This window comes from Otolemur garnettii, unplaced genomic scaffold, assembly GCF_000181295.1.
Source record: "Otolemur garnettii isolate 467f Iridium unplaced genomic scaffold, OtoGar3 scaffold00015, whole genome shotgun sequence".
NCBI lineage: Eukaryota > Metazoa > Chordata > Mammalia > Primates > Galagidae > Otolemur > Otolemur garnettii.
In genome coordinates this window covers 14,002,932-14,028,854 of record NW_003852410.1, presented here as the reverse complement: position 1 = coordinate 14,028,854, position 25,923 = coordinate 14,002,932, and the positions used below count along the sequence as shown (strand labels likewise).

General features: G+C 43.4%; 1 protein-coding gene across 1 annotated transcript in view; it reads left to right on the top strand.

The window, feature by feature from the left end:
• The first annotated feature begins 1,163 nt into the window (after nt 1–1,163).
• The window catches only part of PPP4R2 (protein phosphatase 4 regulatory subunit 2), a 54,652-nt gene continuing 29,892 nt past the window's right edge, over nt 1,164–25,923 (top strand). Inside the window, exons 1-2 of the mRNA XM_003785491.3 lie at nt 1,164–1,447; nt 2,427–2,508. Coding sequence (XP_003785539.1) covers nt 1,414–1,447; nt 2,427–2,508 — 116 coding nt within the window. The 5' untranslated portion in view covers nt 1,164–1,413. The remainder of the gene's footprint in view (nt 1,448–2,426; nt 2,509–25,923) is intronic.

The following is a 25,923-nucleotide window of genomic DNA, read 5'->3' as shown; positions in this document are numbered from 1 at the left end:
TGCAGCCATCATTGTTGTTTGGTGGGTCCGGGCTGGGGATTCGAACCCGCCACCTTAGGTGTACGTGGCTGGCGCCTTAGCCGGTTGAGCTATAGGCGCGGAGCCGCCCGGGCTATTTTTTGTTGTAATTCTCATCGCTCCTTTAGCTGGCTAGGGACGGGTTCCAACCCGGGTCGAACCTGCCACCCTCGGTATATGGAGCCGGCGCCCTACCCACCCAGCCAAAGGCGCCCAAGATATTTCTTTCAAAGCTCACAGACAAGAGTGAAATAGAAAGAGTACACATAGAAATGTGCACTCACTAAAAGGGAGTTAGAGGTGTTGGGTTCTGGCTTGCCAGGCTTGCTCTCTGCCCAAGATTTCTAATTTGTAAAACATCAGGGCTGAAGATGACTTCTGAGGTTTCCACCCTTTCCTACTTCTGGGTACTTATGTAATAACCATCACAATGATAATAAAAAGGGCAGTCATGTTAATTGAGTGTTTATTAGTTCTAGGCACTATGTTAAATGGTTCCTATTTCGCCATTTCACTCAATCCTCTTGGCTGTTTTACGATCCCCATTTTATAAATAAGAAAACGGAGGTTCGTTGAGTACAGGCAACGAGTCCAGGGTGACACAGGGAATAAGTAGTTCACCTGGGATTTGAATCCTACTGATTCCAAAAATTGAGCTCTTAACTACTTTGCTGTAGGCACTACTTCTATTCCCGAATGGGCCGGGGAGAACGCTGGTTGCAGGCATGGCGGTACTCTCGTTAGCATGACACTGATTTACGCACACTCTGAACGCGATGTGTGCACACTCCGTTGATTCCAACAGCTCCTGTATACACCGACTGGTACAGCGTACAGTGCTGCCCTCAGTGAACACAGGGGAAAATGAGGCTCAGAGACGCAACAGCTCAAGGTCACACAGCCAGCTAATGGCAGGGATCCCAAGCCGAGGGATCTGCCAGTAACCAACCCTCTGCCTTGATCATTCTGCCTTCGACTAGGCGAAGATCGATCGCGGGGGACGCACCTGAGGAAGTGCCACCAGAGCCTTCGCGGGTTCGGGCCTCTCGGGTCCCGGCCTCCTTGGCCCCAGGCCACACGCCTCCGCCGCGCACGCGCTCTCGTGCTCCGAGCCGGCGCGCGCGGCGGGCGCGAGGACGGCAGCGGGGAGCGTGCGCGCGGTGACGTGCGGGCGCCATGTTGGAGGGCTGGTGGTAGCGGCTCGGGGAGGTGCTCGCTCTCTCGGTCTCGCTCTCTCGCTCGCTTCCCCCGGCTCCCTTCGTTCCCCCCCCCGGTCGCCTGCGTGCCAGAGTGTGTGCGAGGGAGGGGGAGGGCGTCGGGGGGGTGGGGGGAGGCGTTCCGGTCCCCGGGCGACCCGCGGAGGGAGGCGGAGGCTGCGAGGGACTCCGGGAAGCCATGGACGTCGAGAGGCTGCAGGAGGCGCTGAAAGGTGGGGGTAGCTGTCCCCTTTCCCTTCCTTCTCACCTTCTGCGGCCCTCTCTTATCTCCCCTTAGGGATGGTGTTTCCGAGAGCCAGGGCAGGGGGGACGCGCTTCCCTGGCTCCCATCCCCCTCCCAACCTCCCCTGGGGCGGGGAGCCCTGTGGGCAGCTCCCTCCCGCCCCGCTCTGGGCTTTGTGTCGGCCGCCGGCGTCTGGGCTGGGGGGAGGGGAGCCGGGGAAGCTCTCGCGGGGGCCCCAGTTCTTTTCCCACCCCTTCGGGCACGAGTCGTGGGCCCCAGCTCCCTCCCTCCCTCCCTCCTCCCCCGGCAGACTTGTTCTTCTCCACCCCCCACCCCCACCCCCCGCCAGCTAGGCGTCGGGGTGAGTGAAAAGGTAACAGGGTGGAGGGGGGTAGCAGAGTAGATCAACTTTTAAGTTGCCTTAGGAAACCTTTTTCAGGGCTTCTGAAGTCTTTGCTCCACACGCCTTGATTCTAAAGGTGGTTGCCTTTGCTGCTCTTGATTGCTTTTTCCTTCCAAGCAACAGGCTTGAGAACCCTTCTCAAACTTAGAACAGCGTGATTTAAGCGTTTTGAAACTTACTCTTTGGCATCCAGAATCATTTGGGGACAGCTGGTTGGGGTAGCTGGTGTTTTTTAAAAAGACAGACTTACAGACTTCACTTAAACAGTTTGTAGGAGCCAGGGCCTGGGGATTTTTATTCTTACCGGATTCACAGGTGAGTCTGATGCAAGTGTTCCCCTCGACCACCCTTTGAGAAGCACTGCCTTAAGGATGGTTTGTGGAGAAGTTGAGTGCCCCCTTTAGGAGGATTCCTATTACCTGTAAGGAGGGTGATATGTTGGAAGTAGAACTTGGAGGATCTAAGGGGGTGAGGATGATTTTTAAAAATTGCATGCGGGGAAGGACTAGAAGGAAAGTTTGTTTTTTGGGAAATACTGATAACATTTCTTTCTTCCTTTGTCTAGATTTTGAGAAGAGGGGGAAGAAGGAAGTTTGTCCTGTCCTGGATCAGTTTCTTTGTCATGTAGCCAAGACCGGAGAAACAATGTGAGTTGAAACATGCATTTGGTGTTATTAGGAAAGAGGAAAAAGTGTATGTTGGGGAGAATTAGATAATTCTGTCTAATTGGAGAAGTCTTAGTCATTTAAAGAATGTACTGAGTGTGTATAGTTTCTTAACTTTATGCGGGTTTTGTAATTTAAGTTAGTTTATGTTAAAGTTTTCTTTGGCACATTAGAGAGCTTAATAATCTGAAAGAGACAGGGAAAGGAAGAATGGGTATTCCATCATGATCGTTTTTGGTCATAATTCCCAGAATTTTGTGGCTTTGATTATTTCAGAGTCTTGGTGTGCTATTTTCTTATATTGTCTTGTATCCATTCTTTTGTTGTTATATTTATACATGTATATGTGGGTATTTGAAGTGTCACTTCTGTTTATTGTCTTGAGAACTCAGGGTAATTATTTTCTGACAAATTCCAGATGGTACAGTTTTGACTATCCTATAAACTTCCTAGGATAGCTAACTTTTTTCATATGCCCAATATTTTATTGAGCTTGTTTGTGAAGATTCAGAATCTGAAATTTACATAGTAAAGTTAGTGTAAGCTTTTTTTTTTGAGTTACAGAGCCTCAAGCTGTCACCCTGAGTAGAGTACTGTGGCATCACAGCTCACAGCAACCTCCAACTCCTGGGCTTAAGCGATTCTCTTGCCTCAGCCGCCCAAGTAGATGGGACCACAGGTGCCGGCCACAACTCCTGGCTATTTTTTGGTTGCAGTTGTCGTTGTTTGGGGGGCCAGGGCTGGATTCAAACCCACCAGCTCAGGTGCATGTGTCTGGTGCCTTATCCACTTGATCCACAGGGCTGAGCTAGTGTAAGTTTTTGGAGGGTTTTTTTTTGCAGTTTTTTTGGCTGGGGCTGGGTTAGAACCCACCACCTGCATATGGGGCTCCTTTGAGCCATAGGCACCGGCCACCAGTGTAAGCTTTTTGAAAGGAAAGGAACATTCTGGTTCTTTGTTTTGTAGTTTGGTGGGAGTTGGTTTCACACTCTTGACTTAATTTGTAAAGGATAGTGCATCTCTCTTGATGACCTTGTCTTTGGGTGGGGTTTGGGGAGCAGGAAAGGAAAGATTTTTTTTTTTAGGTACAGTATTGATAATTGGGTTCTCTGCCTAGTGTAAAGAGTATAACTTTAAGTGATGTATGATTTCTCTGACTGTATTAGCAAGTGTTCATTTCTCTTAATGTTTGCTTCTGGTTGTCGGTTGTCGTCTACCTTTAGAACAACTAGCCCAATTTCAAAAAGAAAAGGGCACCTCTGCTGCCCTAATGCCTGATTTAATCAGGGTCACAGACAAGCTGAACCACCTTAGTGTCAACTTACTATGATTGTGGTGTGTTTAGTGTTATATTTCTATTTATTACATTTAAAAAATAGAGCTCTCAGGAGGTGCCTGTGGCTCAAAGGACTAGGATGCTGACCCTATATGCTGCAGGTGGCAGGTTCAAACCCAGCCTCAGCCAAAAACTGCCCCAGAGAGGGGGGCGGTAAGAGCTCTCTAGGGGGGGAAGTCATTTTTACCTCTGAATTAATAGTCTTTTATGGAACATCTTGACTTTTAAAAGTGGAAGCAGAACAGTTAATTTGTACTTAATATAGATAAGCCTAAAAATGACTATGTGCTGTCTTTCAAAAATAAATTAATCCCTAAAACATAAATGCTTGGATTGCCACTGTTTCTCTTGAATTGATTCCAAACTTACCCTGTCTACTGTATCAAGCCAAGAAGCATTTTACTTCCAGAAGTTTTTTGATATGTAAGATAGTATCAAACTATTTGGAGATAAATATTTAAAACCTCTTATTTAGTTTATCAGGTCTGTACACACTGGCTTCCCTTTTTGATAAAATACATTGCTTATAAATTTACAGTTAAATTTTTTTTTTGTAGGGACAGAGTCTCACATTGTCACCCTCGGTAGACAGTGCCATGGTGTCACACAGCTCACAGCAACCTCCAACTTCTGGGTTTAGGTGATTCTCTTGCCTCAGCCTCCCGAGTAGCTGGGACTTAAGCCGCCCGCCACAACACCCAGCTATTTTTTTTGATGTTGTTGTTGCAGTTGGCCGGGGCTGGGTTTGAACCCGCCACCCTTGGTATATAGGGCCGGCGCCCTACACACTGAGCCACAGGCACTGCCCTATAGTTAAAGTTTTTAAAAGATAGCTTTTGAATATCCTGTCTTACTGGAACACCAAGTGGTTGGGGGAAATTATCTGATTTTTTTGGACAGGTTTTTATTGTAATAGAGTATTTGAAGTCCTCTACCATCCACCCTGTGTTAGGTGTTTGTATATTTACTTTACTAAGAGTGTTTTATATTGAAGGGATTGGTATTAGATTCTTTATTCTTAAATTTAAAGGAGATAGGGAAATATTTTTTATTTTATTCAAATAGGTGGTATTTATACATTTACCTTTACATTTGATTTCTTTCTATTAACACACCTTAACTTTTGATATTGTGCAGTTTCTGTTACCCATTTAAGGGTAAACCTAGCTTTGTCTACTTTGTAAGTTTTTTTGGGGGGGGGGGAGACAGTCTCATTTTGTCACCTTTGGAATCATAGCTCACAGCAACCTCCAACTCTTGGGCTCAGGTGCCCGACAAAACACCTAGGTATTTTGAGAGGTGAGGTCTCACTCTGTCTCAGACTGGTCTGGAACCTGTGAGCTTGGGCAGCCTACCCACCTCAGCCTCCCAGAGTGCTAGGATTATAAGGTATGAGCCCCTGCCCCTGGCTTTTTTTTTCTTGTAGAGACAGGGTCTTGATCTTGCTCAGGCTGGTCTGGAACTCCTGAGCTTAAGGGGTCTATTTATCTTAGCCTCCCTGAGTGATAGGCTTATGGGTGTTAGCCACCACGCCTGGCCCGATGGTACATTTTTTTTTTCCCCTTACAAATCTGAACATTTATAGCCAAGCCAATACAGTTTTTAACTTCTTCCACTAAAAATCCTAGTTGTTAAGGAAACAGGATGATAGAGTTAGGACATCCCATCATTAGTTACTGGCTACATGGAACGTTGCATATCAGAAAGTCAAATAATTGGGCTAGGCAGAGTGGCTTATACCTGTAATCTTAGCACACTGGGAAGCTAAGGTGAGTGGATTACCTGAGTTTAGGAGTTTGAGACTGGCCGGAGCAAGATCAAGATTCTGTGTGTAGGCCGGGCCTGGTGGCTCACACCTGTAATCCTAGCATTCTGGGAGGGTGAGGTGGGTGGGTAGCTTGAGGTCACAAGTTTAAGACCCGCCTGAGCAAAAGCAAGACGACATTCCCCCACCCCCGTCTCTACTAAAATAGAAAAACTGAGGCAAAGAGTTATCTCTTGAGCCCAAGAGTTGGAGGTTTCTTTGAGTTGTGACGCTGTGGGACTCTACCCAGGGCAACAGCTTGAGACTCTGTCTTTAAAAAAGTGGAATAATAATGTTACTACCACCAGCATAATTGCTAATTAGTTTTTTTGAGACAGAGTTTCATGTTGCTCTCAGTAGAGTGCTTTGGCGTCACAGGTCACAGCAACCTCCAACTCTTGGGCATAGGCGATCCTTTTGCCCAGGTGCCTGCCACAATGCCCGGCTATTTTTTTTGTTGCAGTTTGGCTAGGGCTGGGTTGGATCCCCCACCCTCGGTATATGGGGCCAGTGCCCTGCTCATAGAGCCACGGGTGCTGCCTGGATGTAAAATTATTTTACATAGACTTTCCCAGTCTCCAACCCCCATTAAAAAAGAACTCCTACATTATTTGAGCATGTTGCTATTATGTAATTGTCTCTTTTAACCATCATTTAGTTGGTTTTACAGAAGTTGTATAAGTAATGCTTATTACCACCAGTTTTTATGTCAGCGTCTCTGGTCAGTTTGGTTGTCTGAAGCTCATTCTGTGTATTATTGACTCAGGGCTCTTGGGACCAATATTTCCTGAGTTCTTGTGTGTATGTCTCGCATGTAGTCTGTGTTCTTTATGGTTTTGAAGGTCAGTTTGATAGGAAATAAAATCTTTGGTTCTTTGGGTCATATTTTTCTCTTGTTAAGTATATTAAGTCTATGGTTTACCCTCAACTAAAGTGTTAATTGTTAAAATATGATATGTGAATTTTTTTCCTAGCTTCCTAAAATATCTTAAAGTGTAGTGACTTTCATAAGACGATGCTTTTTTTTTTTTTTAAAAAACAAAGTCTCCCCTTATTTTGCCCTCAGTAGAGTGCTGTGGTGTCACAGCTTACAGCAACCGCAAACATGTGGGCTTAGCGATTCTTTTGCCTCAGCCTCCCAGGTACCTGGGACCACAGGAACCCACCACAATGCCTGCTCAGTTTTTTTAGAGATGAGGTCTTGCTCTGGCTCAGGCTGGACTCAAATACATGAGCTCAGGCTTGAGCCACCGTGCCCAGCCTCCTTTTTTCTGAATAGAGGAGTCTGTTGTCCAGGCTGGGATGCAGGGGCATCATCTAGCTAGCTGTAACTTCAAATTCCTGCTCAAGCAATCCTCTTGCCTTAGCCACCACTCCTGACTTAGATTTGCCTAGGAACGGTGCAACATCTGTAATCCCAGCACTCTGAGAATTGCTGGAGTTTAGGAATTCTCTCTACCCAGGGCAACAGAGTGAGATTGTCTCAAAAAAAAAAAAAAAAGTCAGTGTTGGGCATTTTGGGTCATACACCCAGGTGTATGGTGTGTCCTTTCAATATGTATTTTCATATTTTTCAAAAATAAGAGTGGCCTGGCGCCCATAGCTTAGTGAATAGGGTGCTACATATCCCAAGGCCGGTGGGTTTGAGCCTGGCCTCGGGCTGGCTAAACAGCAATGAAAAAACAGCCAGGCGTTGTGGCAGTCCCTGTAGTCTCAGCTACTTTGGAGGCTGAGGCAAGAGAATCATTGAAGCCCAAGAGTTTCAGGTTGCTCTGAGCTTTGACACCATGACACTCTACCAAGGGTGACATAGTAAGAGTCTATTCCGCCCCCCCCAAAAAATTAAGAAATTTTAGAAAAAGTGACTGCTGAATGATTTCTTTTGATTTTCTTTATTAAGGACTCAGTGTATTCCTATATTGCATCTCTTTGTTTATCGTCATTACTTGTCATTTTGTCTTGAATTTTTTCTCTCTCTCTTTTTTTTTTTTTTTTTTGCAGTTTTTAGGCGGGGCTGGGTTTGAACCCACCACCTCTGGCATATGGGGCCAGTGCCTTACTCCTTTGAGCCACAGGCGCCTCCCCTGGTTTTTTTTCTATTTTTGAGACAGAGTCCCACTATGTCACCCTTGGTAGAGTGCTGTGGCATCACAGCTCACAGCAACCTCAAACTCTTGGGCTTAAGCGATTCTCTTACCTCAGCCTCCCAAGTAGTTGGGACTACAGGCGCCTACCATAAGGTCCAGTTATTTTTTGGTTGTAGTTGTCGTTGTCTGGCAGGCCTGGGCCGTATTCAGACTGGCCAGCTATGGTGTTATGTAGCTGGTGCCCTAGATGCTGAGCCTGGTCAGTCTTTCTTTAGTTATTCTGCTAGAGGGATGTTACACAGTGGTTTTAATTTGCATTTCCCTAATGATTGATGATATTGAAAATCTTTTCATGTGTTTGTCATCTGTGTATCTTCTTTGGTAGAGGGATTGTTCAAATTGTTGCCCATTCTGAGGTGCTTGTCGTTTTGAGAGTTGATTATACTGGATACAAGTCCTTACCTGACATGATTTGCAAGTACAGTACTTTGTGGCTTGTATTTTCTTCTTAACAATGTCCTTCAGGCTAGGCGAGTGGCTCACACCTATAATACTAGCTCCACGAGGCCAAGGCTGGTGGATTGCTTAAGTTCAGGAGTTCAGACAAGCCTGAGCAAGAGACCACATCTCTACTAAAAATAGAAAAAAAATAGCCAGGTGTTGTGGCAGGCACCTGTAGTCTCAGCTACTTGGGAGGCTGAGGCAGGAGGAACCCTTAAGCCCAGGAATTTGAGGTTGCTGTGAGCTATGATGATGCCACAGCAATCTACTCCAGGCAACAGAGTTAAAAAAACAAAACAACCCATCTAAATTTCAGGTGCTCTTCTCAAACTGGTCTGCTATGATTTCCAGTGAATACCTAACCTATTGCCTGTCTCCTGTTACCTAGGCCCCTTGAGGTGCACCTGACTTCTGTTTTCTCTTGCACGGGGTCCAGTTATGTACAGGTCATGTGACCATCAATTTTTTCCTCATACTTTTTGGGATTTGTGGTCCTACCTTGTCATCTAGTTTTGTGGTAAATGTCCATGGGTTTTGGTTTTCTTTTAGTTCTGATAAAGGGTTTTAGAGATAGGAAAAACTATTGAACCACTGCCATCCTCTCAGAATTCTACTTTTTTTTTTTTGAGATGGAGCCTCAAGCTATCCCCCTGGGTAGAGTGCCATGGCATCCCAGCTCACAGCAACCTCCAACTCCTGGGCTCAAGCGAGTCTCCTGCCTCAGCCTCCCAAGTAGCTGGGACTACAGGCGCCCGCCACAACGCCTGGCCATTTTTTGGTTGCAGCCATCATTGTTGTTTGGCGGGTCCAGGCTGGGGATTTGAACCCGCCACCTTAGGTGTATGTATGTGGCTGACGCCTTAGCCGCTTGAGCTACAGGCGCCGAGCCCAGAATTATTCTTTTTAGGAAAACTTTTAAATCCCTGTTAAGTCAGTTTCCTCATTTGTAAAATGGGGTGATAATAATAGTACCTCAGGGTGGTGTCCACAGTTCAATGGGTAAGGGGACTGGCCACATACATCAAGGCTGGCAGGTTTGAACCTGGCCTGGGCCAGCTAAACAACAATGACAACTACAACAACAATAACAAAAAATAGCTGGCATTGTGGCAGGTGACTGTGGTCCCAGCTACTTAGGAGGCTGAGGCAAGAGAATTGCTTAAGCCCAAGAGTTTTGAGATTTCTGTGAGCTGTGACGCCACAGCACTCTACTGAGAATGACATAGTGAGACTCTGTCTCAAAAAAAAAAAATGATAGTACTTCAGAGTGTATGTAGCTAATAAATAGAAAACTCAGCACAGTGCTTTTGTGCACAGAGCAGGTTCTCGGTAATATGTTGTTGATAATGGATAATTGGACTCTGCTCTTTTCTCCTTGCACTTTCAAATTCCTTGTGTTCAGCAGACATTTTGACATATCAGTAAGAAGAGTTAGATTATTTAAAAGTAGTTATCAACAGCTAAGATTTACATTATTATAAACAAAATCTCCTTAAACCCAACAGGTTGTTAGAGTCTTCTGTGGGTTTCCTAAGAGAGTGAGTTTCTTGAAACTTAAACATTGCCTCTAAAATGTCAGGCACATATGACCTTTATTTTTTCCACGTTCTCATAACATCTTTATAATTATTTATATAATGCTTTTCTTTAGCATTTACTCACTTTTTTTCTTCACATCATTTTTAGAGACAGAGTCTCACTTTATTGCCCTCGGTAGCGATTCTCTTACCTCAGCTTCACAAGTAGATGACACTACAGGTGTTTGCTATAACACCCGACTATTTTTTGTTGCAGTTGGCCGGGGCTGGGTTTGAACCCACCACCCTTAGTATATGGGGCCAGCGCCCTACCAACAGAGCCACAGGTGCCGCCCCTTCACATTTTTTTAAGTGGAAAAATAGCTTCAAATAAAGGTCAAGACCTTGTTTTACTCTTTCACGGAGGTGTAACTACTGTTGACTTTTTCCCTCCATTTTGTGGGAAATATGATGTGAAATCGTTGTTTTGGTGGGGGCGTGGGTGAGGAGACAGGCTTTAACTCTGTTGCTTGTGCTAGAGTGCCATGGATCATGGTTGTCAGAACCTTAAAATCTTGGGCTCAAGCAATCCTTTTGCCTCAGCCTTCCGAGTAGCTAGGACTACAGGTGTCTGCCATAACGCCCAACTAGTTTTTTCTATTTTTAGTAGAGATGGGAGTCTTACTCTTCCTCAGGCTGGTCTAGAACTCCTGAGCTCAAGGGATCCTCTTGCCTTGGCCTTCCAGAGTGCTAGGATTGCAGGGGTGAGCCACCACACCTGGCCCATTGGTTTTATTAGCTATCTTTTTCTAAGTCACGTTACAATCTATAAATAATAAAATATGTAATTAATATGAATTATCCATGTGACATCTAAAATCTTTTCATGTACTATTGTCATTCTGGTACATAGAAGGAGCATAGATTTTTAGGAAATACTAATTGGTTGCCCTTTTGTTTTTAAATATTTCAGTAAGTGCAGTGATTAAGGTGTGAACATGAAATTATAGTTTCATTTTATTCATCACTTCATTCTATGGGTCATGTACACTCCATAAAATCTACTGAGTGAGATTTTAGGTATACCACCTTTTTTGACTAGAGTTAATTTTTCTTTTTTTGTAGAGACAGTGTCTCACTTCATTGCCCTCAGTACAGTGCTATAGCGTCACAGCTCATAGCAACCTCCAACTCCTGGGCTTAAATGATTCTCTTGCCTCAGCCTCCCCAGTAGTTTGGGACTACAGGCGCCCACCACAATGCCGAGCTATTTTTTTTGTCACAGTTTGGCTGGGGCCGGGTTTGAACCCACCACCCTCCGTATATGGGGCTGCCGGCGCCCTACCCACTGAGCCCCAGGTGCCACCCTGGAGTTAATTTTTCTAACTTTAATTTTCTTGGGTGCCCAAGTGAACTCATGTTTTCCTTGTTTAGTCTAGATTTTTACTAGGTTTTGGTTACTTTGCTAGTTTTATGTGAGTTAGCATGTGGGAAAGATGCAGTATCACATACTGGAAGGAACATAGCTTGAATTTTGAATTTAGCTTGGCTGCTTGATGTGCGACTTTGGGCACCTTATTTGTGAGCATGTTTCCTCACTTGAAAATGGGAGTTTATACTTTACAGTTGCTTCAACTGTTGTGAGGACTTGAATAAAGTATATAGCTATAATAGATGTTAAAATTTAAGGGAGAGTAGAAGTTAGAATTATCTGTATGCCAGACATAAGTAGAGTGAATTTCAGCAAAGGAATAAGTCTGTGGTTCTTAATATTCTGGAAGGAGCACTCTGGGTTGGCAGTCAGCAGAGCATAAAGCAGACCTGGGTTTCAAGTCCCATCTCCACCCCCTACTTGTGACAAAGGCTTGGTTTTCTGTGCCTTAACTTACAGATGTGTAAAATAAGGATAATGAAGTATTAAATCTACTTCAAGGAATGGGGATGGACTGTTGTAGGGATTAAATGAGTTTATACATATGAAGTCATTAACAGTAACTGATACATAGTGTCTCCCAATTGGGAGCTATTACAATTAATTATTCTACTTTTCAATTCTTAAAGGCACTTAAATTACTGTCAGCTACGGTTTTTCCCTAAGTGATTTCCAAGGTTCTTTCCAGCTTGAAAAGCTTATCCAAAATCTCTTGTGTTGTAGCACTCATTGTATGTGGATAGTGTTATAGCTGTAGAGGTTAGGGATGGAGAACAGGACTTGATGATGATAATGGTGATTAGTGGTGATAATGAGAGATTTTTAACTGTTGAGTATGTAACATAGGTGAATGATTTAGAGACAGTAAAAACTTTATTGTTGTTCTAGTTGTCATTGTTGTTTAGCTGGCCCAAGGTGGGTTTGAACCTGCCAGTCTTGGTGCACGTGGCTGACACCATAACCACTGTGCTATGGGCGCTGAGCCAGGAGACAGTAAAATTGAGAATCAGTTGTCTATACCAGATGAGAAAGACCAGTTGGGTTACCAGTAACTCCTTAGAGCCAAGAGAGGTTTCCAGGATGCCTATCTTAAATGTTACCTGTATGGAGATGTGGTTTTTGTCTGTATCTTGAGATCCTGATACGTGCCTGTCAATAAATGTTTATGTTCATAATGGTTATGGACTACTACTGGAAGCCTGTCAAAACTTTCTTTTGCTTCCGCATAATCTCATTAGTAAGAACATAAGGAATTTATAGTTTGCAAGTTGCTGTGCTTTCTTTCTGTTTTGTGGGCTATAGGTCTTCTACTTTTCTGACATGGAAGTTTATTCTTGGGGTGAGGAATTGTGTGTGCGCACACGCTTGTGCCTGCCTACCTAAATTGAGTTTTGGGATCAGTAACTTTAATTAGTGACTAAAACACAAGAGTATAGACAGTTGAAGAGGAGAATGTTAGCTGTTTAATTACATGTGCCTATGAAAAGCATCATACTTTGAGCAATGTATTATACACTTGATCTTAGCCAAAAGGTCCAGAAGTGATGAGGAATGTATTTTATTTATTTTTCAGGGCCTGCCACAACACCGGGCTATTTTTTGGTTGTTGTTGTTGCAGTTTGGCGGGGGCCAAGTTTGAACCCGCCACCCTCAGTATATGGGGCTAGTGCCCCACCCAGCACCGCCCAAGGAATGTATTTTAGATCTTCATTTTTGCTAGGCCCTCAAATGTGTTCAATTGCTTGTCTTTTCTTTCTGGTTTCACCTATAGCAGTCCTGTTCATATAATCAGGCTGCTTCAGTTTGACATTGCTTGTAGTGTGTATATACACACACACATATATGTGTAGACTATCTTGTAATCACTCTGCACACTCCACTCTATTGTAAGAGTCAGATACTTGGGTAATATATTACATGAATATAAAATATTTTTGAGAACTCACACCTTTGATGATACAATGAATAACAGCTAATTTGACCTCATCTAATAATAATATACAGGACAACCTCCATAGTTGACCACATTCTTAAGTGGTCATAGAGAGGACATGCATCACATGTATGTATTGGTATAGTCAGCCTTATGTTGACCACCTTGCTAATGTTAACCGATTTGTTTCAGTTTCTTGGGTGGTCAACTTACAGAGGTTCTATTGAAATCGTGTCTTTAATAGTTTAAAAAATGTGGCATATGTGTGGTAGTGCAAGTAGATTTTTTTTGTTACCACTGTCACTTTTACTTTGTGAAAAATAAAACGTTTTATTGAGAGACACTGGTAGAGTGAAGAGCCATTTGGAACCATACATGTCTGGGTACCTCTGTTGCTTTGTGCTTATAGTCTGTTTGAGTGAATCTAGCTTAAAAGAGTCCTGATTCGTGCTTTACTTTTTTTTTTTTTTTTTTTTGAGACAGAGTCTCAGGCTGTCCCTCTGGGTAGAGTGCTGTGGCATCACAGCTCATGGCAACCTCCAACTCCTGGGCTCAAGCGAGTCTCCTGCCTCAGCCTCCCAAGTAGCTGGGACCACAGGAACCTGCCTCAACGCCCGGCTATTTTTTTGGTTGCAGCTGTCATTAATGTTTGGTGGGCCCGGCTGGATTCAAACTCACCACCTTAGGTGTATGTGGCTGGCACCTTAGCCACTTGAGCCACAGGTGCTGAGCCTACTGCTTTACTTTTATTGTGATCTATTTGAGTGACCATAATGGAATAAGTTATCTGAGTCCTCTTTTCCTCAGCTCCCTAGCTGGAAATGTGACTACCAACACTTAAACTGCATGAGGTATGAGGGTTTTGTGGAAATACATTCAACAAAAGCAACCTCAAACTCTTGGGCTCAAGACATCCTCTTGCCTCAGCCTTCTGTGTAGCTGGGACTATAGGCACATGCTACACTTCCCAGCTATTTTGGTTTTTAGAGATCAGGCCTCACTGGTCTCAACTAACTACCCACCTCAGCCTTCCAGAGTGCTAGGATTACAGGCATCAGCTACTGTGCTCGGCCCCTTTCAACAGATCTTATATTTCTTAGTTTATTACAATAGGAAAAACAAAATTATTATTAGTAAAAACTTTTGTTTAATAACCAGTTTTGGTACCCAAGAGTTTCTCTCAGCTTACTGAATGAAATGTTAAGAATGAAATGGAAGGGCGGTGCCTGTGGCTCAGTGAGTAGGGCACTGGCCCCATATACTGAAGGTGGAGTGTTCAAACCTGGCCCCGACCAAACTGCAACAAAAAAATAGCCAGGCATTGTGGCCAGAGCCTGTAGTCCCAGGTACTTGGGAGGCTGAGGCAAGAGAATCGCCTAAGCCCCAAAGCTGGAGGTTGCTGTGAGCTGTGACGCTACCGCACTCTATTGATGGCAACAACGTGAGACACTGTCTCTAGAAAAAAAGAAGAAAAGAAGAATGAAATGAAAACATACCGACTGGTTATGGTGATTTCCATTCAGGTTCAATACTTTTCTGATTCTCTACAAGTTTCTTGGTAATAATGACTGAGCTAAGACACTGTCTTATATTTATTTTTTCTCAAGAAGACACACTAGGGCTTATTTTCAGGGGATGTCTTATTTTTATTAAGTATAATACAACAATCTACATTTATTCAAATACAGTTAAGTCATCTTCTGGAACCTGACAGGTGGAGCCAACCTTGTGGGTGGGGCTGGCGCTATTGATGCATGAACTCCTTTCCCTTAGCTGTTTGCACGTGGGCAATAGGATGCTTGCGACTGCAGTTACCACATGAGCACATGAGCACCCGCACGAGTGCAAACAGCTTAGCTCCGAGAAAGGAGCTGTGGCAGATAAAAGGTATTGCTAGTTTTCCTTACTGCTCCGCTGAAATGCATGAGGTACCTGCATAGCCCCGCCCGTCACTTGGTCTTAATATCAGGGTAGGGCTTATATTTAACAAATGCATAGAAATCCTGCTAGGGCTTATTTTTTGGGTAGGTCTTATTTTCAGGGAAAACACGGTAGCTACTTTTTGTTTGCCAAAATGTTGCTTTAACTACTTTTTTTCTTCTTTCCTATAACCAGATTTGACTTAGTCTTTGTTGGATATGTGTGCACTTTCTGTTACCATCTCCCTGTGATTTGTCTAAGCCCTACATGCACCACTACACATGTGCCACATTTTTTAAACTGTGAAGGGCACTATTACTATTATTACAAGTTTAAGGCCTAAATTAGCTGTTATTCACTTTATAGTCAATGGTGTGATTTCTCAAAAATATTTCATTCTCAGGTAATAGACTACCAATTATATCTGATATGGATGGAGTGTGCAGAGTGGTTACAAGGTAGATTCCATATATATTTTTGATGTTTTTGTTATTTGATTATAATGTTATTTCTTGTTCTATGTAGTTCTTTTTAGTGCATTTTTTTGTTTTTTTTTTTTTTTTAAACGGAGTCTCACTATGTTGCCCTTGGTAGAGTGCCATGGCGTCACAGCTCACAGCAACCTCCAACTCCTGGTCTCAAGTGAGTCTCCTGCCTCTGCCTCCCAAGTAGCTGGGACCACAGGCGCCCACTACAACACCTGGCTATTTTTTTTTTTTTTGTTACAGCCATCGTTGTTTGGCAGGCTGGGCTGGATTTGAACCCGCCACCTTAGGTGCATTTGGCTGGCGCCTTAGCCATTTGAGCCACAGGTGCCGAGCCACCACCCCTCTTTTTTGAGACAGAGTCTCACTTTGTCACCCTAGGTAGAGTGCTGTGGTGTCATAGCTCACAGCGACCTCAACTCTTGGGCTCAAGCAATCTTCTTGCCTCAGTTTTTCATTTTTAGTGGAGATGGAGGTCTCACTTTTTCTCAGGCTGGCCTTTAACTTGTGAGTTCACGCAGTCCACTCGCCTTGGCCTCCCAGAATGCTGGGATTACAGGCATGAGCCACCACACCTGGCCAGATTTGTTTGCTTTTTTTCTTTTAGAGATAGAGTCTCACTTTTCAGTAGAGTGCCATAGTAGCATCACAGCTCACAGCAACCTCCAACTCTTGGGCTTAAGCGATTCCCATGCCTCAGCCTCCCAAGTAGCTGGGACTACAGACGCCCGTCACAATGCCCAGTTATTTTTTGTTTGGCCGGGGCTGGGTTTGAACCTGCCACCCTCGGTATATGAGGCTGGCACCCTATTCACAGAGCCACAGGGGCTACCTCATGAATCAAAATCTTATCCTTATAGCAATTCTGAATGGTAGGTAGTACTATTCCCATTTAAAGGTGATGAAAACTGTGAAGAAAGTATTTTAGTGGGCTCGGCGCCTGTGGCTCAGGTGGCTAAGGCGCCAGCCACATACACCTAAGGTGGTGGGTTCGAATCCAGCCTGGGCCCGCCGCCAAACAACAATGATGGCTGCAACCAAAAAAATAGCCGGGCGTTGTGGTGGGCGCCTGTGGTCCCAGCTACTTGGGAGGCTGAGGCAGGAGACTCGCTTGAGCCCAGAGTTGGAGGTTGCTGTGAGCTGTGAGGCCATGGCACTCTACCCAGGGTGACAGCTTGAGGCTCTGTCTCAAAAAAAAAAAAAAGAAAGTATTTTAGTGTGAGGAATATAAGAGATCTTTGTTTCTCTCTCTTTTTTCTGTTGAGACACATTCTCAAGCTGTTACCCTTGGTAGAGTGCTGTAGTGTCACAGCTCACAGCAACCTCCAGCTCTTGGGCTTAAGCGGTGCTCTTGCCTCAGCCTCCCAAGTAGCTGGGACTATAGGTGCCAGCGTTTGAACCTGCCAGCCTTGGGGCATGTGGCCACCTTAACCACTGTGCTATGGGCACAGTAAGTTAACTTTTTGAAGTCACCAGGAGGCAGCAGGATCATTTGAGGCCAAGACTTTGAGTTTACTGTGAGCTATAACGCCATGGCACTCTACCTAGGGCAACTGAGAGAAACTCTGGGAAAAAGGCACCAGGAAAAACTAAAGTATACTTAAGCAGTCTTTTTTTTTTTGGGTCAAGAGTCTCAAGCTGCCACCTCCGGTATATGGGGCTGATGCCCTACTCCTTCAGCCACAGGTGCCACCCGACAAGAGGATCTTTGAACCCAGGAGATTGAAGTTGTGAGATGATGATGCCTCGGCATTCTACTCAGGGCAATAGACTGAGACTCTGTACAAAAAAACAAAGGGGAAAAAAACGCATAGAGGACCTTTTACATTCTGGAGGGTTACATGTGGAAAATAAAACTATAACCTAAATTCTATGACTACCTTGGCTGGACCTTTAGGTAGTCTACCTTGGGTAGACTGGATATTTAACTACATAGTTCATTTGTGAATATTCAGACTTGAATTAATTTACTTATCACAACATTTTAAATATTTACATATAAGAAATAAACTTTTAAATTGTAATTTGAAAGTACAAAAACTTTTTTTTTGTTTGTTTGTTTGTTTTTATTTTTGGCTGGGGCTGGGTTTGAACCTACCATCTCCAGCATATGGGGCTGGCCTGAGAATTTTTTTTAATGGCTCAGATTTCTGCTTGTCGCTAGAGCATTCAGAACTTCATTCCAAAAGAATTTTTGGCCTTTTGTAAACATCACATTTTTTTTTTTTTTTTTTGAGACAGAGCCTCAAGCTGTCCCCCTGGGTAGAGTGCTATGGCATTATAGCTCACAGCAACCTCCAACTCCTGGGCTCAAGCGAGTCTCCTGCCTCTGCCTCCCAAGTAGCTGGGACCACAGGCGCCCGCCACAACGCCCGGCTATTTTTTGGTTGCAGCCGTCATTGTTGTTTGGCAGGTCCGGGCTGGGGATTCGAACCTGCCACCTTACGTGTACGTGGCTGGCGCCTTAGCCGGTTGAGCTATAGACGCCGAGCCGTAAACATCACATTTTAAGCTTTATTGCTTGCAAGCAGCCTAGGTGATTATGATTCACTTAAGCCCAAAAGAAAAGGAGAAAAGAAGGGAAAAAGAGAATTACTGGCAGGATGTGATGTAGCACTTCAGAATCAAGTGTTGAGATAAACCCCTAAGCCAAGGATTATGAGGATGGGGCCCTTCAGTTGCCTCAGCAGCGGAGAGAGTTGTTAGATGTTAGGTTCTTGTAAGGGCTGAGGTTGGTCTGTGGTTTACTCTTAAATTTCATATTTCTGGGAGAGAATCTAGTGGGTCTGTTTCTGGATTAATCTACTTTTTTCAGGTTGGCAGGTAGCATAGAGAGAGAAATAGCTAGCCCATCCCAGTGAATTAGGTCTCTTTCTAGGAAAGTAGGAACCATGATCACGGAAGCTAACTTAGTGGTGCTATATTATGCTGTAATCAGCATGTATAGTATCCCCAATTCATTATGTAGATAAAATCTATTAAAATTGTTGTTTTAAAATCATTGTCTTAAAATTGTTAACTGTGGTAAAGATTGTAACTGCAATTTAAACGTCAGTGGGAAATCACCTCCTGACCATTAAGGATATAGGCAAATGTAACACTAACCCCTGTCCCCCCAGTGATTTTCAACAGGTGTGCCTTGAAAAAAATTATTTTTTTGAGATAGAGTCTCACTCTGTGCCCTGGGGGTGGGAGTGCTGTGACATCGTAACTTATAGCAACTTCAAACTGCTGGACTTCAGCAACCTTCTGCTGTGATTACAGGCGGCCACCATCATGCCTGAGGGTAGTTTTTCTATTTTTAGTATAGATGGGAGTCTCACTCTTACTCAGGCTGGTTGTCTTGAACTCCAGAGCTTAAGCCATCCTCCTGCCTAGGCCTTCTGGAGTGCTAGGATTACAGATGCCTAGTGTAATTTTTTTTTCTTTTCTTTTTTTTTTTTGTACAGAGTCTGACTTTATCGCCCTCGATAGAGTGCTGTGGTGTCACACAGCTCACAGCAACCTCCAACTCCTGGGCTTACGCAATTCTCTTGCCTTAGCCTCTCGAGTAGCTGGGACTACAGGCGCCTGCCACAACCCGTGGCTAATGTCTTGGCTGGGGCTGGGTTTGAACCTGCCACCCTTGGTATATGGGGCCGGCACCCTACCCACTGAGCCACAGGTGCTGTCCCTTTTTCTAACGAAGATCTTTGAATTGCCAGAATGCTTATATTCTTGAGCTTGTAGCTTCTGCAAAGTTCATATCAAAGTGTTTTCAGTGACATAGTTCCCTCCCAGGAAAGTTCCATGGCATGATATAAATCAAGTTTATTAAAAAAAAAAAAAAGACAGAAAGCTAATGATTGTGGTCTGGGGCAAAATGTAATAAGTAGAGTTGCTTTAAGAAAGTTATAATCAGTGTGTTTTGGGAGAAGTAAAGTGAGAGAAGTTCATTTTTATTAAGGTATATTAATGATGGCTTCATGATTCAAGGAGATGGTTCAGCTTAATCTAGGCAGAGGGAACAGTTAGTGAAGGGATAGTAAGGAAAAAGTGCAGGGCTATGGAGGTAGATTTAGGGTAGATCAGAAAGTGTCTTGCTGATACATAGAATTTTGGGTTTAGAAAAGGCATTATATGTTAATGAAAGCTTTTAAGCAGAGGAACAGAGTTTTGCCCTGGAGAAATTGAGTCTGATTTAGAGGAGTTAGGAAAATCACTCAGGAGGTTATTAACTGTATTTAAGCTAGAGGAAATGAGAACTTCTAATAGGGCAGTGTTAGTGGGAGTAGATGTGAAGATTCACAGACAACATTGGGTCATGGTTCTGTAGACATTATCTGTTCTTCATCCTTATTTCTGCTTGGGTGTTTTGTATAGATTTTCTAAATGATTTCCATAACCGTAGTTTTGGTTGCCCTTTTCAGTCTAATCTTCGCTATTAACAGTGGTCATGCTGCAATTAAATAGCATGTCATTCCCATGATTAAAATCTGTATTTATCCCCCTCTTGCTTAAATTAAAGCTTAAGTTACTTAAGAAATGTAAGGCTATATGATTGTAGCTTTACATAACTTGCTATTCTTCCATTTATTTCCTAGTGTTTTACTGCTCTCCTCCTCAGTCCTTTACTAGATCATGTGCTTTCATCTTAGTAATTTTGTTAGGTGTTATTCCCTTCCCTGGAACAAAAGACTTGTCCTTTGTGCTCACTTTTAAAGTTACTTGCTGCGGGTGACACCTGTGGCTCAGTGGGTAGGGTGCTGGCCCCATATACTGAGGGTTCAAACCTAGCTCCAGCCAAACTGCAACAAAAAAAATCCTAGCCTTGCGGAAGGCTGAATTGGGAAGATGATTTGAGGTTAGGAGTCCAAGACAAGCAAGAATGAGACCCTGTCTCTACTCCTCCCCTCCCCCCCAATGGAAAAATCAGCCAGGCTTGGTGGTGCAAGCCTGTAGTCCCACCTACTCAGGAGGCTAGGGCAGGAGGGTCACTTTAGCCAAGGAGTTTGAGGTTTCAGTGAGCTATAATGTTGCTAATGTACTCTAACTAGGGTGACAGAGGAGACTATCTTAAAAATAAGTATAGATTTTGAAGCCATAATGCCTGGGTTGAAATCCTTGGTCTCCCACATACTAGGTGTAAATTATGAGCGGGTTATTGTTTCTTAGTTGCCTAATTGATAACACGATATGGGGGAGAACATTACTGCCTAACTTAGAGTAGAATTGTGAGGATTGGGTTAATATGTCCCAAGTGCTATTAACAGAACAGTGCCTGGCATTTGTGGTTATGAGTTTGCTATTTCCATTGTGCATTGAAGTTCAAGTATGAATTTATTCCCCTATTAATTGCCAAAACAATTACACAGTTTCCAGATTGTCTTGGAAAGTGGTATTTTTCTGCCTGATTTCTTTTTACCACTCTAGGTGGATTTGTGAACATTACTCCCACAAATTAGGTTTCAGGATATTCATTTATTCAATATCAAATAATTATTAGGCACCTGCTATTTGCCTGACACTATTGTTAGTACTTGTGATAAATATATTAGTGAGCAAATATGTGGGCAGACAGTAAATTTATATTATGTTACTAGATTATAAAGGCAGTGCAAAACTAAGAAAAAGGGCAAGGAGAAAGAGTTAAGGGTGGGAGGTAGTTACAATTTTAGATAAGGTGGTTGGGGAAATCTTGTTTGCAACGTGAAATTTGGTCAAGATTCAGAAGTAAGGGAATTAGTTATAGAAGGGCATTTAGGTAGAGGAATCTTGCAGTGCAAAGGCCCATAAGTAGGATTATGTCCATCCTTTTCATAGGTAACAAAGAAGCCACTGTGGCTTGAGTAGACTGACTAAAGGATGGAGGTGGTAAGGAAACTCAGGGACAGCCGTATGGACTACTGTAAGGACTTTAGCCTTTGCTTTGTGTGAAATCTGGAGCCATTGCAGTTTTGAACAGAGGAGTAACATCATACTTAAGTGCTTTTTGTTTTTCTTTTTGAGACAGAGTTTCATTTTGTTGTCCTCAGTAGAGTGTGGTGGTGTCATAGCTCATAGCAATCTCTAGCTCTTGGGCTCAAAGTGATTTTCTTGCCTCAGCTTCCCTGGTAGCTGGGACTACACGGGCCTGACACAGTGCCCGGCTATTTTTTAGAGACTAGGTCTCGCTAAGCATAGACTGGTCTTGAACTCGTGATTGTAGGCAATCCACCCACCTCAGCTTCCCAGATTGCTAGGATTACAGATGTGAGCCATTGCGCCTGGCCTCGTACTTAAATGTTAAAAGAATTTTTCAGTGAATGCTATGCTGAAAAATGGGCAAGTGGGCCAGGCGAGGTGGCTCACACCTGCAATTCTAGCATTCTGGGTGGCCGAGCCTGGTGAATTGCTTGAGCTCAGACGTTCCATACCAGCCTCAGCAAAAGTGTGACCCCTCTCTCTACCAAAAATAAAAAAACTAGCCAGGCATGGTGGTGCCTGCTTGGGAGGCTGAAGCAAAAGGATCACTTGAGCCCAAGAGCTTGAGGTTACTGTGAACTATGATGACACAACAGCATTCTACCCAGGGCAACAAAGAGACTCTGTCTAAAAAAGGTAGGTGGGGGGAGTCATATTCTGAACAAACATTTCTCAGAAGACATTCTCAAATAGTAAGCTGGTGTATGAAACAAATGTTTAGTATTACAGGGAAATGTCATATCAAACCACAATGGTTTGTCATCTGAATAGCAAGGCTAGGCATGGTGGCTCACACCTGTAATCCTAGCACTCTGAGAGGTCAAGACGGGTGGATTGCTTGAGCTCACGAGTTTTGGACCCCATCTTTGCTAAAAATAGAAAAACTGAGGCAGCAGGATCGCTTGAGCCCAAGAGTTGGAAGTGGCGGTGAGCTGTGACACCACGGCCCACTACTCAGGGCAACAGCTTGAGGCTCTTGTCTCAAAAGAACTATCAGATGATGGCGATGATAGAGGAGAAGGGGAACAGTAGCATAATGCTGGTGGGAATATAAATTAGTACAACCACTGTGGAAAACAGTATGGAGGTTCCTTAAAAAGCTAAAACTAGCCTGTATGATCTGGCAGTCCAACTGCTGGGCATATATATTCAAAATAAAGGAAATTAGTACAGGCACTGCCTGGGTTTCAGACGACCTGACCTATAGCATTCTGTACTTATCAATGGGCTCCCAAGGCTCTCCATACCTTTAATTTATAATTAGTTAACAATTCAGCAGCCTGAGTAAGAGCGAGACCCTCTCTCTATTAAAAATAGAAAAAAAAAATTAGCCAGACATTGTGGTCTGCACCTATAATCCCAGCTACTTGGGAGGCTGAGGCAGGAGGATCGCTTAATCCTAGGAGTTTGAGGTTGCTGTGAGCTGGGCTGAGACTGTGGCACTCTAGCCTGGGTGACAGTATGAGACTCTTGTCTCAAAAGCATAACAACAACAACAATTTGGAAACTAGTTTTCTTCTACATATGTAAACAAACCTGAATGGCATAAGCAGTTCAGTGGGACAGCTTATTTTAATGTGGGCTAGTCTCATAGGTGGATAGAGATGGAGCTGGTAGAAACACAAGAGCATAAAGCATCAGAAGATCCAGAGTCAAGAAAATAGACAAGAAAAGAACTAGCTGAAGCCTGCCATCTCATTGAAGCAGAATTTGCTAAATTTTAGGGGATCCTAACATTGAGTGGTTTACAGGGATTTACTGTACAGTTAGTGAGAAAATCAGTTGCTACAAGGTCATTTATGATGAAAAAGAAAAAGGCTGCACAAACAACCCTAGATATATACATATTTTTGGAGACAGTGTGTCACTCTGTTGCCCTGGGTAGAATGCCATAGTGTCATCATAGCTCATGGCAAGCTCAAACTCTTGAACTCAAGAGATCCTCTTTCCTCAGCCTCCCTAGTAGCTGGGAGTATAGGTGTGCACTACCACGCTTGGCTAGATTTTCTGTTTTCAGTAGACATGGAGTCTTATTTTTGCTCAGGCTGGTCTCAAACTCTTGAGCTCAAGCAATCTACCAGCCTCCGCCTCCTAGAGTGAGTGCTAGGATTATAGGCATAATGCAGGGATGTGTTCAGCCCCTTGGTACTTTTTTCAAGAAACTGACTTCAGTGGTAAGCTACTACCTTTCTTTTTTTTTTTTTTGAGACAGAGCCTCAAGCTGTCCCCCTGGGTAGAGTGCCATGGCTTCACTGCTCACAGCAACCTCCAACTCCTGGGCTCAAGCGAGTCTCCTGCCTCCGCCTCCCAAGTAGCTGGGACCACAGGCGCCCGCCATAAGGCCCGGCTATTTTTTGGTTGCAGCCATCATTGTTGTTTGGCGGGTCCGGGCTGGGGATTCGAACCCACCACCTTAGGTGTACGTGGCTGGCACCTTAGCCGGTTGAGCTATAGGCGCCAAGCCGCTACTACCTTTCAACAACAGAATCAAATCCTGATTCTCCAACATCCCCTCCACCTCCACCATCATCTTTCAATGTTAATGTACCTTTTTGCCTCACAAATGTGCCTTCCAGTAAGCAAGACATTGTTGAAACATTAGATGAGTGTTAACCTTTAATATTGTTTTTTGAGGCTCGGCACCCATAGTGCAGTGGTTACAGTGCCAGCTACATACACCTAGACTGGTGGGTTCGAACCTGGCCCAGGCCAGATCATCAATGACGGTAACTGCAACAACAGCAACAAAAAAAATAGCCAGGTGTTGTGGTAGGTGTCTGTAGTTCCAGCTACTTGAGAGACTGAGGCAAGAGAATTGCTTAAGCTGAAGAGTTAGAGGTTGCTGCCATCTGTGATGCCATGGCACTCTACAAAGGGTGACATACTGGGACTCAGTCTTAAAAAAAAAAATTCTTTTTAGAACTTTGTCCTCTGTCCTATCTGAACTTCTTGTATATTTTTATGTTCTGTTTGAATTAAAGCAAAAGCCACAATAGTTTTTGTAATTTATTCTTACGGTATGGAATATTCTTATATTGTTGTACCGTACTGTTACCACATAAGCACCTATGGTATTGTTACTACTACTACTATATATGCAGTGTTGATCAAGAATCTTAAGTTATATCTAAATCACACCTAAAAACATTCTCAGGAACATATCTTGTCCATAACCCAGAAAATTCCTGGGTATGAGAGAGAAATCTGTGCTCCTGTCTTTATTGCAGCACTATTCACAGTAGATAAGATATGGAATCAACCTAAGTGTCCATCAGTGGATGGAATAAAGAAAATGTGGTGCATATATACCATGGATTGCTATTCATACACCAAAAAAAAGTGATATTGTGTCTTTTGCAGCAACCTGGATGGACTTGGAGATCATTATGTTAAGTGAAATAAACCAAGTACAGGAAGAAATGTGTGTTTTTAACCACATGTAGGAGCTAAAGAAAAAGGTGATCTAATTTAGGTCAAGAGAAGAATGAGGTTATGAATCTGGGAAGGATTGGAGGAGCAAGGATGAGGGCAGGTTGGTTAATGGGTGCAAAGGAATAAGGAAGTAAGAATAAGTTCTAGAATTCTGTAGCACAGTAGGATGGTTGCAGTTAATAACTAAACAATTCCAGTTTATCATTTTAGTTTTCATATGTAAATGGAGATGTCCAGGAAGGATTATCCATGTAGTAGTGTTGATATGTTCATTTTCCATGTATCTTTGAACAGAAATGTAAATTGTTCTTTGAGTAAGTTCTTTTAAGGATTACTTTTCCTTCTCATGAAAGTGTGTAATGTGGTTGGTGCCCATTGCTCAGTGGGTAGGAATCTGGCCACGTGCACCAGATCTGGTGGGTTTGAACCCAGCCTGGGCCTGCTAAAATAAAAAAATTGCCAGGCATAGTGATGGGCACTTGTAGTTCCAGCTAGTCAGGAGGCTGTGCCAAGAGAATCTCTTGAACTCAAGAGTATGAGTTTGCTGTTAGCTGTGACGCACTCTATTGAGGGCAGTAAAGTGAGACTCTGTCGCAATTTTAAAAATGTGTAATATAGAAAAATGCTTTCCAAATAATTACATACTTATTTGATAATTTAAAAGTAGCACATAACTCTGGGGGAATATTCCAAAATACCAGTGAAAGAAATCTGTATATAAAATTACACAAAATGGACAAATAACAGGATAAAACCTTTGTACTGAAATGTATGGTATTCTCTCACCCGACATCTCATTTTTGTATTTCAATAAAAGAAACTTGGGGCCTTTCGTCATTTAGATATTTACATTTTCCTAAATAAAAAACTGAACAATTGTTTCTTTACCTATATCCTATGTGAGTTGGTCTGGTCTCTGGGTCCTCATGGGAAGAGGATTTTTTCTCCCCTCCCTCGTCCATCCTTCCTCCCTTCCCCTTTTCTCCTCTATTCTTTTTTTCTCTCTT